The sequence below is a fragment of the Taeniopygia guttata genome, chromosome 3 (assembly GCF_048771995.1).
Source record: "Taeniopygia guttata chromosome 3, bTaeGut7.mat, whole genome shotgun sequence".
Taxonomy (NCBI): Eukaryota; Metazoa; Chordata; class Aves; order Passeriformes; family Estrildidae; genus Taeniopygia; species Taeniopygia guttata.
In genome coordinates this window covers 55,158,353-55,172,152 of record NC_133027.1, presented here as the reverse complement: position 1 = coordinate 55,172,152, position 13,800 = coordinate 55,158,353, and the positions used below count along the sequence as shown (strand labels likewise).

At 36.0% G+C, this 13,800-nt stretch overlaps 1 protein-coding gene across 9 annotated transcripts in view; it reads right to left on the bottom strand.

Annotated features, from left to right (window-relative positions):
• LAMA2 (laminin subunit alpha 2) overlaps positions 1-13,800 on the bottom strand; it is a 333,883-nt gene that overhangs the window by 132,084 nt on the left and 187,999 nt on the right. For all 9 annotated transcript variants that reach the window (XR_012055037.1, XM_030267881.4, XM_072926874.1 and 6 more), the window contains 2 exons: positions 11,938-12,051; positions 3,807-3,934 (listed from right to left, as the gene is read on the bottom strand). Coding sequence is in view for 8 of the 9 variants with exons in the window: in XM_030267881.4 (XP_030123741.4) it covers positions 3,807-3,934; positions 11,938-12,051 (242 nt within the window). In the remaining variant the exon portion in view is untranslated. The remainder of the gene's footprint in view (positions 1-3,806; positions 3,935-11,937; positions 12,052-13,800) is intronic.

Here is a 13,800-nt window from a genome sequence, read left to right as displayed (position 1 = left end):
GAAGAAACATAAAGAAAATACGGTTAGCAGCATAGCTGTCTTCCCACTTCAGAGATTGTTAATTTGCAAAACAGTGCTCAGGAAAAGTGATTCTGCTCTATGACATGGGGCTTAAGTTCGACTCCAGCAAATTGAATTTGGAATGACTCTGCTATTTCTGCGACACTGAATATAGAGCAGTGGATGGCAGCATCCCAATAGCCTGTTATTACGGGACTTGAGCCTGCCACTGAGTGGTCTGGATACCATTAAAAAGGCAGGAATGTACAGCTGCTTGTTTGTGCCCCCGAGGGCCTGGCAAAACAATCTGTGCCATAACGCGGCCCCTATATAAATCTTTCCGAAGGACAACTGATTAAAAGCTCAGTTAACTTTGTGTATAGTTAGCTGTGAAAGGAACTCAGTGAACAAGAAAGGGGAGGGGGAAAATGGGAAATATCTGGTACAGTTTCCCAGAGAGTGTATTTGAGTTAATCGAGTGCCAATGACCTCAAGCAACAGGCCACACAGGCACGTTGAAGTTTAAGAATAGCTTGCAGACTAGAAAGCTTTACCTCTTTGTTATGCTCTAATTATTTTTGGCTGGTTTGGGTTTTGTTGTCTCTTTTTTTTTTTTTTTTTTTTTTTTAAATGGATATACTGTAGCCATTTGCAAGCTCCACATCTCAATACCCATGCTTAACTCTGAACTGTGTTCCTTCACTGTCAGCATCTTGCTTTCCATAATCTTTCTCCCTTAACCCACTGTTCTGAAGAAACCTCCTGACACACTGGAAGATACTACACAGAAGAAGAGGCAATCTGTTCTTATGTAATTCTGTAATGATTACTAGAGACAGAGACATACCAGCATTTTTATAAAGCCTTGTCTAAATAATGGCAATCAATTCTGGTCAACTAAATAGAAAAACAGAAAAAGGATAAAAGAGAAATAAAAGACAGGGAGTAGGTGCATAGAGGGTGACTATTCAAAGGGGAAAAACAAAGCACTTCTGTGAAAAAAGATACTAAATTACCTTTTATAACCTAGGAAAAGAGAATTTGAGAAGCAATAGAATTGCTCCACCAAAGACAGCAAAAGGAAGGTATATTCAAGGTAGCAGTGCACACTACAATAATAACAAATAGATATAATCCAACCTTCGATATATTAAAGAAGGATATACCATGACAGTTTCTGGAAAGTAAGAGGGCCAGGGAGGACAGAAAAGCTTAATTAGCATCATTTAAAGTGATTAGCTGCTGGTGCCTAGACCCCACTACTCAGGAGTCATCCATCCTGTCATCTGTCCTCAGTTATTCTTTATTCTGTGTTATCCCACAAATATAAGTGATCAGTAAGAAAAATGTGGGATGGTCAGGTCCAATAAATATCGACAGGTGCTGGGATTTTTCTCTTTCTTATAAGGTTTGTGTTATTTTGAAATGTATTTACTTAATAATAGATTCACAAATGGATGAAGAGTCCAGTTGGAGAAACAATAATTGTTCATTCTATTATTTAATAGCAATTAAAGCACACATTATCATTGAATATAATCAGCAGCACCTGACTTCAAATAAATTCCTGCTTGTCAGTCCCAGTCTCACTCTTTCCAAGAGCTTCATGGGAAACTTCGTAGAGATGCTATCACAGCTCATTACAGCATTGTACAAAATTGACTGTACCAAAGTTCCACAAAGAGCTCTGAATTTAACTGCATACATTTAAAATATAATAATGATAATAATTATAAGGATGATGATCATAATAATAATAATGATAATGTACTTATTATTACTAAGTAATAAGGATGAAAGTAGAATGTTTTAAGGGTTATGCTCAGACCTTGCCTCCTTGATTCTTTCTGTCACTTAATAGTTGGACCACATTTCAACACTAAGCATTAATATATTGAGAAATTCCCATCCACGTGCTGCAAAGGAAATATATGATAGCAGGCTGAGAAAAGAATTTACCTTCCTGAATATTGAGAATCTCATTACTCACTAGTGCTAAACACTAATGAACTGTGAGTATTGATTTGTCAAAACAAGCATCAAAAAACTGTAGCCTCCCTCTTGATTTATCATTGCTCTTTACGGTTTTCCCATATGGCAACAACACTAATGGGAGTTAGGACACAGGACAAGTATGAATATACAGTACGGGAATGTACGTGGTAAGTATGTGTTGGGAGGAGCTTTTAGGGCATCCTAAAAGCTTCTTAGTGTATTATAGAAAACATCCCCAGACAATATGTTTGTGATTTCATCTAATTCTCCAAGAAAAAATTGAAATTCTGATACATTTGTACATACAACTGGTCACTTGTTCAGTTACTCAGAAAGGACATGACATATCCTACACCTGTACTGCGATATGAACTTGGTAAAACTATTTTTCACATGAAGGTACCTGAATTGTTTGCAAATATTATCCCTAGCATTACAAACTAATTGGCAGCTAAGTAGGAAAGCAAAGAAGTACTTTAAAAGCATTCAGATAACACATTCAATCTTTAAAACTTCTTCTTTCATCATAAACAAATGTAATAATTGGTCTAGACTGTAACACCATGAGAACTTGAACCTTTCAACAAGTTCTACAAAATTCTAAACTTTGTAGACTTCAAGATTCACAGAGTTTCACAGTTCAAAGAACATTTATACTGTGTGTTTGTTCTGTACCTATTTTATTTTTCAAGAAAACTAAATATTAAAAAGGGAACTGTTAACTTCACAGAAGGATAGTAAAGCACCCAGAACTATGATGACCATGTAATGGAGGTCTCCAGGCATTTTGCCAATCATAACCTAAATCCAATCTATTTGACTTGGTTTGTTGCACATCTGTGCAAGACAGAAATGTGATAGTGTTTTTCCTTCTTTGTCAGCACAGTGTTCTCAAACAAGAGAAAGATAATTGACTACTGAGGCAAGGAAATACCAAGTAATGAGAATGTCAGAGCAACCATGCCTTAGCAGCAGATATAATAACCCCATATATATGTATCTAATAAAGCCAACTCAAGAGCTGTGTTAACAGGAAGGCAGGCTCCCATTCTACAGTCCCCTGGAATTTCTGCTCATAAGTGCTTAGATTATTCCTGCTCTGATCAGTGCAATTTTCATAGGATGCAATGCCACAGACAAGCTTCAGAACAGTTTTATTCAGGTACATAATGTAAAATGCTTTTGGTACTATTACTTTCCAGGTACTCTCTGTGACAAAACCAATGACAAAATGTTGAAGACACTTGGTTTACCTATTAAGATAAGTGATGGATAGCATAGACAAGCTTTTGTAATGAAGGAAACTTTGATTCTTAAAACAGAATTTTTGAATCATTTTTATTTATATTTTTATTTAATAAGACAAATTTACAGTATTTTTCTGAGATATGCTGACAAAATATTTTCAATTACAAGATCTAAGGATAAATTCAAATTCCAAATAAATCACCTAATGTAGACTAAGAGAAAAGGGAAAGTAAAAGAAGAAAAATCTCACATGTCAAATCTCCAAATTCAGCTTTAAAACTAGAAACAATTACTCTTAAGGAGGACAGAAAAGCAATTGCTAGTTATTAATTTGAAAAGCAATTATCCAAATTCTGAGTTGTGCTGTTTGTCTTAGTCTCATCCAGCTTTTGTCTTTATCTGCCTCTTTAAGCACTCTATAATTGTAAAAATAAAAGTTGCAGAATATATTATTTGATTGAAAGGAAAAAAGGTATCTCAAGCATACATGTAAAAATATAAATTTAGAAATTATGCAATTTGCTAAGGGGAAAAGAGCAATATGCAATAAATGCACAACTTACTTGTTAGAAGGTATATTTAGGGGGCAAGCACACAACTGACAATCTTCAGCTGTCCCTTTAGTTGCATCACCATAGAAGCCAGGCAGGCATCTATCACAATATGGACCCCCTGTGTTGTGTTTGCAGTCCTAAACAGAAGATGTAAGTACAAATTGACAATTAGACAACTTGCATATGGAAAAAGATCTGCAACATTTATCCTTATTTTCTTCTGCTTGTTGAGAAACAGTTCTACAGGTTATCTGTCAAAATCAGAGCGTCATATGTTCTTATGGATAACTTTCTTCCATGTAAAACAAAAAGAATATTTAACAGAAAACCTTTAAATTTACACCACACAACAACTGTATTATTGTTTTAGCTTGCTTAAAGAAAACCCAACTTTTAAAGCAGCATAAGACAGGTTCATTATTGCAGTCATGCAATAGGTCGTATTTTATGTCAAACTGTTTTCAGATGTTGATTCCAAAAATACAGCCCAGATGATATAATTTATAAAAAATAAATGATTACTTTTGACATGTATGTGCATTAGTTCATTTTAAAAGGCTAGCAGTATTTGTAAACAGTAGCAAAGCCTGAAGTACTTAATTCTTATTTGCTAGAATAGAATCCAGCCTCTATTTCATGAGTAGAAGGAAGGACAAGTATACCATGTATAGGGTGCTATCCAACACTTTGTGTTCATCTATGTGACTGCATAATAGGAGAGAAATTAAGCTGAACATATGAAACATGCAGTATAAAAATGGCAGCATTACATTTGCATTTTTGTATATGACTTTTGGCTGATCTCAAATTAAACAATCTTTTAGTAGAATGGAAATAGATCCTGTAAGAAAAAGCTTCTCATGATGACTTGTAAGAACCAAGTTTTAAAGAGTATTACCCTTTATATTCTTTTTCCCTCTTACCATATAGGATTTAGAAACTCTACATAATTTTACAGAGTCCATAATAGATTCAGAAAAATTACTTTTCCAGCTTAATCTGTTTCTTTTCTTCACCCCACATTACTAGCACACCACAATATTCCTTTCACTGTTATTTCCCACAAAATACCCAAGTGCAGCCCTTTCACAATGCAGAAACAGAGAAAGCAGTAGGAATGGTTTTGGATGTTAAATGCATGTGCTTGGTATAGACTGAAAAAAGGATTGAAAGAGCATATGTCAACTTAAAAAAGGACAAAATGAAAACCATAAGAGAGATTTTTGTTAATGGGGTGTGTTCTGCTGTGTTTTAGACTATGGGCCAGATCAAATCCAGAATGTTTCATCTGAACTGCAGCTTAAGAACTCTGAAAGTTTGTTTTCATTTGTGTTTTTGTTTTTTTTGTGGGGATTTTTTGTTTGTTTTGGTTTGGTTTTTTTAAGTTTAAGTTTTGTTTGTTTTTTTCAAATTTAAGATTTAATTTATAATTGTTTTTTATAAACACTTTAAAATTATTATATCATTTTAGTAAGTCACGCATATGGTAATGATTGCTATTTAAGAGCCTTACTGTCTCTGGAAGACATAATTTATCCTCAATAAGGAAAAAGACAATATTCTAAGGGACACCGATTCCTTCCTCACAGCTTTCCAGGATTGCAATGATTCGCACAAAGCTTTTTTTCACTGTACTCTGCACCTGGGCAGCTGAAAAAGGATAATATTCTTTTTAGCCGTGCGGGCATTAGCATCAAAAGCATTTGCCTTCAGAAATACTGTTTGCTGTTTCAAAGGGTGCTTTCTTTTTGCTAGTGCATACAATCAGCATATATTTGAAATGAAAACTTAAATCACAATACTGTATTTTAACATAATTTAGCGACTGTGAGCTAATACCAAATTACTGAAACACTTAATCAATTAAAATTGCAGCTTTAGAACAGTCAGCTGCAACTGACTGTTCTAAATCAACTTCTATAAGTTAATTAATCCATTTGATTTGTATTTCAAGCGTTGACATTCAAAAAGAATCTACCAGCCATACAAAAAAGTAGCCAGGAACAATATGCTTCTTAAAGAAGATGTGACAAAAATAATTTAAGTGTTTCAAAAGAAAAACCCTCTGCAATTCAACTTTTTAAGACATCATGTCAAATTATTTGTACTTTTTCTGAAAAATAATGGATTCCTCTTTTGTGATAAGTTTAGCTTTAAATATCCTCAGACATATCTTAACAGTTTTGAAGAATATGAACAGTTTATATGTCAAGGATGTTATTAAAGTGAGAGAAGCTAATACACTACTTTAAAGCTTCACATCTCTTGCTGAGTGGTACTTGTAGGTTCTGCTTTTTTAAAGTAAAACACCTGAAACCTTCAATTTTGTAGGAAAAAAATTCTTGTTACAAAGATCTGACTGCCTTCACATTGATGAAGTACTTTCTAGCACTTTAACATCAGTCATTTCCATGTATTGTGTCTAATCCCACTCAATCCAGACCCCTAGGTTCAATTCCTCACAATCACAGAATGATAGAATATCCACAGCTGGTAAGATTGAGTCTAACTCCTGTCCCTGTGCAGAACTCCCCAGGAGTCTCACCACATGCCTGAGAGCATTGTCCAAACACATCTTGGGCTCTGTCAAGGCTGTTGTGACCACTGCCCTAGGGAGCCTGTTCCAGTGCCCAAACATCCTCTGGGTAAAGAACCTTTTTCTAATATCCAACCTAAACCTCTCCTGACACAACTCCAAGCCATTCATTTGAGTCCTGTCACTGTTCACCACAAAGAAGAGATCAGTGCCTGCCCCTCCTCTTCCCCTCACAAGGAAGTTGTAACTGCAATGAGGTCTCCCCTCAGTCTTCTCCAGGCTGAGCAGATCAAGTGACTTCAGCCACTCATCATATGGCTTCACCTCAAGGCTCTTCACCATCTCCATGGCCCTCCTTTGGACACTCTGTAATAGCTTAATGTCTTTTTTATGTAGTGGTACCCCAAACTGCACACAATATTCAAGGTGAGGCTGTCCCAGTGCAGAGCAGAGTGGAACAATCCTCTCCCTTGCCTGTCTGGTATCATACCCTTCACTACAACCCTCTGTGCCCAACCCATGAGCCAGTTGATTACCCATTACATGATGTGTCTATCCAGCTCTGTGCTGGACATTTTTTCCTAAAGGATCCTGTGAGAGACAGTATGAAAAGCTTTACTGAAATCCAGAAAGGTTACATCAACTGGTAGCCCTTGATCACCTAAGTGGGTTACCTTGTCATACAAGAAAATTAAATTTGATAAGCTGGATTCTCCTGTCATGAAGCCTTTTTGGCTGTGATCGATGACTCCAGGTGTTTTTCAATACCTGCCAGAAAAATCTTCTTCCTAATTTTATCATACACTGAAATGAGATTGACAGGCCTACAGTCTACATGCCATCCTTCTCAACCTTTTTGAAAATTCAAATGTTAGCCAGCTTCCTCTCAACTAGGGTCTTTCCATATTTCCAAGGCTGTTCAAGATCATTGAGAGAGGCCTCAGGATGACATCAGCCAGCTCTTGGAGTATTCTTGGATGAATCCCATCAGATCCCATAGACTTATATGGATCCAGTAGATGCCACACTAGTTCAGGGTACACTGAGAGTTTATCGTGGTCACAGTCGTGGTCCTTCAGCTGAAGATCATGGGACCCCTTTAGCCCATCATCAATGTCGGAGAAAAAGGCAAAGAAAGAATTAAACATCTCTGCCTTGCCTATATCCCTGTTTGTGAGGGGATCATTTTCATCCTATAGTGGGCTGATGTTATTTCTGCACTACCTCTTGCTATTAACTCATTTAAATCACTCTTGTTATTGCCTCCTATGTTTTTGTCCAGCTTCAACTCCAGCTGAGCTTTGACTACACCATTTTCCTCTAAAACAGCAAACAACATTTCTGTATTCCTCTCACATCACCTGACCTTGCTTCCACTGCATGCACCTTCCTTTCTGCCTTAGCACCAAAAGAAGATTGCTGCTCAGCCAAGCTGGCCTTCTGCCTGTTTGACTTCTGACATTTTGGAATTTCCTGCTCCTATGCTCTTAGGAGGCAGTGCTTAAAAAGTGACTAGTACTGATGGTCCCCAGCATGTTCAAAAGCAATGAGTCAATATTTTAATCTGAAAACAAACGAAAAAAGAGAACCCCACATATATAGGACCAAAATCTGAACATATCATACTGCGTATGTTAGCCTATCTGAGAAATAATTATCTTGTGCATCCCATACTTTTCTCTCTGAGCCAGTTTGGACCTTACAGGACAAAGAACAAGGATTATGTATTATGTAGATGTGATCTGATCTGCCTGCTCTCTTCAGTGTTGCATTAAACATACTTCTTGCTAATCTGCCACATTTACAGATCAGTACTATAAGTACTGAAGTAGACAAGTCCTTCTAAAAATATTATCAACACTCATAAAAGATTTGTGCTTTCTTGATATCAATTGGCTGAATCACAGTTTGAAACTTGACAAGTGTACAGCAATGGTTTTGAATATCATCTGGTTTAAGCAATTATAATATTATAAATATACTGAGATTATTTCTTTACAGCATCCTTAAGCCTCTGATGTCTTAATTTCATGTTCACAGGAAAACTGTACTGTTTTTTTTCATGTCATGAGATTGGGTATAAAATAGATCATGATCAACTTCTCTAACCTGCTCAGTACATTATATCTGCTTTCTTCTTATTCCCATAGAAATAGAGGTTGTTCCAACACATTGATCTAGTGGTTTGGTAAAATCCATGGGTTTTTTCCACAGCTCCATAGACTTTGTGGCCAGGAATAATTTTATGTCCAAATACTTGTGCTTTCAATTGCAAAATCATTTCAATACAATAATTTCAATTGTATCTCACACTATTTTGAATGCATTAATTTTATGTACCTCTTTTACTTCTGAACATCTTTAAACTTCAGTTAGACAACCTCATTGTAATTAAAACTGTAGGATTTATTTTTTGTCCAAAAGTTTATGTATGACTCAGACCTTGGTCCTTACAAATTTCCTTGCTGAGTCCTGAAGAGTGTTTTCCACTATTTCCTACTGAGCCAGCTCTTCCCTTTTTGGAAGAAACCAGATAAACTTCTTTATGCCCAATATCAGGGAACATTAAATTCACACTGAAAACCACTCTAGCATATACAGCTGAGTGTATATGAACATGGAAACAAACATTTAGAATAGAATGTTAGTGATGAAAATAAAACCTTATACAGGGATTATGACAGAGTCCAAGATAGCACATTTGGCATGCTGCTGCCCTTCCTCAGCATACCCGTCACAGAGATAACCAGGGAAGCTGTTAAAGTCATCTAAAGAAAGTTAGTCTGGGTGCCTATTTTAGTATATGCCCACTGTCTAGACCCGACAATGGTATTCTGCCTTTGGAAGCATGAATAAGCTCTTCTAGCATTTTCAAACCACTGTAATACCAAGATGAACACACAATTCCCTTTCCTGGTGTAACAATACAAATGTAATCAGGACATTGCAGAGGCTTTACCTATCTTCACTTGAGAGACAGCCTGTACTGCATTTAGCTAGGACATATCGTTTTGTTACGGTGGATATGGAGATGGGTAAAGATATTTTGTCGCTCTGGTGATGAACACTGTCTAAAGCACACATCCGCCAGCACTGACACCGGCCTCATTCTACATGGTATATGCTGTTTATACACAGAGGAATACAATATGAAAAGGATGCCCCTGGAGACTGCCCATTTAGGGCAATTTGACCATATCTTTGGGGAGAAAGATCTAGTTTCTCTGGGCTCACTAACAGCAATATAGTATCCTGCAATGAATGAAACACCTTGAAATGTGCTTGCTTTTCACAAGGTTTAGGTTTAACCAACTTACTAAAGCTACTGTAAATGTGTGTGTGTAATAGTACAAAAGAATATTTCTGAATGTTCCAAATTGCCCTATGTACCAAAGCAGTTATGTATATCACAGTGGTAACGAGAACGAGGTATTGTGCAGCTCTCTATGGCTGCTTTGCGGATCAAAGGGCTTTGCAGGTTACTGCGAGATATATGTTAAATTGAGCTTTTCATACAGGCCTCTGTCGAAGCAGATGATTTGAGCTTTTATCACGAGTCAAAAACACATTTCAGCTTCTTTTCAACTACATTTCAAAGCTAAGGAAGAGCAAAAAGAAGTATCATATCAGTAAATTAGATGCCTAAATTGTCTGTTGTATTACTGAGAAAACACCATGAATAATAATAAGGAGGCCAAAAGGCTGTGTAAACCTCAATAGAAAGAATGCCTTTGATGTGAAACATTTCTCTTTTTCAGCACTCAGATTTCTCTCTCTTTCACTTCAAAAGGTTTATGATCCAAATTGAATAGCAGCATTTAATAGCCTGCATGGATACTAACTGATCTGACTTACAGCGCTTTCAAAGTTGTAAGAAAATCCAGAACTGATTTTAAGCTCCCTGTGCACCTCTTCTCTATAGCCTGATCTAGTATAAGCTACAGAGCACATAAAATGCAGAGTGCTTGATAACGTGTGTAGATGAAAATGCATATTCAGCTGGTTATTTTCCGCTTCCTTGTCAGCGCTGCGTTCTCTTACACCAGCACCCTTGAAACATCAGAAGGGGGAGCTCCTCTGCCTGAGTCAACAGCTCACACCAGCCAAAAAGCACAAAAAGCAATATGCAGCCTACGTGGCCTTCTCTTTTATCCAGGCTGGTGCTACAGACAAAAATAAAGAGGGAAGCTGTGAAGGGGCTAAAATGTGAAGACACAGAAGCTAACAACCTCAGAACTTACATCTGGCTGTGGACCCCTAACACCTAAGCAAAATAGTCAACAGTTACGGCATGCCTTAAACAAGATTCCTCCTTTCCTTTTCTCTCCTGTTAATTTATTTTATCCCACACAAATATTATAGACATTGTAGCTGGAGAATATGGTCATTAATGCAAAAAAAAAAAAAAAAATTGTCAGGAAACACAAATCCATATTACCCTAGTGATAAACATTTTCACTGAGTAATAAGTGAAAGATTCAAAACATGACTGTCACATCAAACATGTTTTTCATTCTAGGTATTTCTTTGAGGCTTACAGTGTAATTAAATTGAGAATAATTTTAAGCTTCTATTCATGAAAAGGCAATTTGAAAAATCCACTGATCCACACATTAAGGATATCTTGTTTTGCACTGCACTGCAATTAAACATCTTCTATGAGCAAAACAGGAAGAACAGTAATAATTCTAAGTGCCAAATTATATTTGAAAAAGCTTGAATTTTCATTTTGGCATTTTCCCAGCAGGATTTTCTTAAGGGAATAAAAGGGAACATTTAGAAACATGCACATTACAGAATCTAAAGTTCTGCAGGGAAATGTGAGTATATCCCACTAAACTGGCACTGGCTTAAATTGTGCTTCTGCAAGACTAATGAAATTAGACATGTTGTTTCAAGCTTTATGCCATGTCAGACAATATAAAACTAGAAATGCCATTGAGTCAATCAGAAAAGTATATTCAGCATAATTCACCCATTCCAAAAGGCTACTGAACAGGTGGGAAACAGTGGTGTTCTAGTAGGCTTACTATAGATAGTATCACAGATTTAACTTCTGAATTGGTAGGTAACTACATAAAATCTCTGTAGTCTACAAGAAAAAAAAAATCTGATTTAACTGAGATCATATGGTTTTATTATTTTTCTGAAGTACAATTGATTAAGTGTTCCTTCAAGGTCTACTATGAATTTAGAAGAAGGGAGGCATTAACAAAATCTTCTCATCAAACTAGAACAGAATTTACAAAGTTACCTGCTACATACTATAAATTGAATATAGTGCAGGAGACAAATGGAAGGGGAAGATAAATCTTCCACGAAAAAGCATTCATACATTTGCTGCTTTCTGCATGCCATACTTTAAAACTATTGTATTTTAAAACACAGATCCTATGTGATAAATAAAATCTTTTATTTTCTTAACAGTTGAAGACACCATATCTTGGTGTGAGGGGATCCTTAACCTCAACCCAAAGATCTCCTCTGTTACTCATTGGCTTTTTATTTCTTGATTATTCCAGGTCTCAGGGGTCACTAATCCAATTGCACAGGTATACTGGGTTGATGTTGGCCATGTCCATTGTTTCCTGTAGGGACACTTACCAGGCACGCTCCTGTGATGTCATCACACACATCTGCATGGCCGAAGCACGTACATGGTGCACAAACCCCACCAAAGATTGTGCCATTCACACGCCTGTGTCGAGGCCAGCATGACTGCAAGAGAAGTTAGATAAAAAGCTAAACTCTTGTTTGAATAGAGGAAGGAATGGGTTTTTAAAAATTCTGTTGGATTTGATGCTTGCACACACAACAAACATGCTTGACAAATGAACAAAAACCTCTAGAAAATTCTTCTTTCTGGTGCTGTGGCTTTGCACTGACCTTAGCCTTAGCGGCAGGTGTGAGATTAGAGGAAGCTTTAACTTGATCATTCTTCTGAAATGGTAAAATAAAGGAGAGAAATGAAGAACTGAAGTATGACAGCATGAAGGTGAGAGGTACAGACTGAAAAACAGCCAGAAGATGAAATACTGAAGGAGAGAGAAGGAAAAAAAACTCAAAACAAAAATATTCTCTGAGAAGTTCAGGCACAAAGAGCAATTAAAATACCATTTAGTTTTGTTAGGACTCCAGCGAAATGCTAAACTGAAATAAAGCACAGACTGAAAACTAGGCTATCCTTTACTTGCAAATTGTGCTCCTCAAAGGATAGCAATTTTCCTTTAAGAAACTGCTCTGATATTTTAATTTTCTTTTTTAAATGTAAAATTCAAATCAATATTAAATGTATGGCCAGTAATTTTGTAGGCAAGGTGACACCATACAACTGTGATTCATCAGGTAAAATTCAGCTACTCCATTTGCTCATAATAAGATGTCAAGCAGCAATCTTCCTTACTATATATCTCACAAATGGCTTTATAGTTTTTGCAAACTATCCTTCTACAGTAAGACTGCTCATGTGATCAATAATTTTACGTAAGATAAAAAAAGCACGTGACAGATTTATGACCTTCAAAAGCATCTGGATAACACAAAGAGAAAGTTTTGCATTAACAGAATACTAAAAGTATCATTTAATAATAAAATCCTTTCCCCTTCCCATATGCACTCCAAAAAGGTAACAAACAGACTCTTTCTTTATAAAAATAAAGATGACACTTTTTCTCTTACTCTTGAAAATTTGAAAGTAATCTAAAGATTAATTGAAATTATTCTTTAAAAAAACATTCCAAAACTTGAGATATTATCCTTATTTTTTCATTCTTTACATTCTTGGTTATACATTTCTAAAAAAATCCTGTAAATACAAATAAATAAAAATCTAAAGTTATAAAATCCAAAACCTAAAAACAGGTTAAAAGAAATTGCTGTATTTTTCTTTCTGTGGCATGAGATGCAAGTGATTTCTGCATAAATCTATAAATCTTTTCCCTCTTTTTCTGACTGAAAAATAATCTGTTGTGCACAAATACAAATGATGTTGCTCAAGGCTCCAAAAGTCACTAATATTAAGAGCTTAGACATGAAATATCAATGGTAGGGCTCAAAATGGTGCTAAAAGATTACAGATTGAGGTCTTAAGAAAAGAAATTATTTAACTGTCAACAGTTGTGACCATCATAGTGATGTAAGTTAAACTCCTTCTGGAGCAGAAGTAAAAGAGTACAGAGAATTGGAACAAACCTGAGGGAGAAGACCAATTAGATGTGAAGATGTTGACAAAGGCAAGAGAATTCATGAGTGAAGCAAAGTAACTATCACAAAGGGATCCAATTGGTATTAGAAATTTAAAATTTTATCTGCTTTACCTGTCCTTATGGAATTCTGTGTTCCTATGCATACAAAAATGTGCAGAATTTTATTTGGCCAGAGTCTTGTAAAAAAAAAATTCTGAATTTATATAATAGAAAATCTTAAAAGAGACAGCATAATTTAAATTGAGTTGGTTGTCTGTGGAAG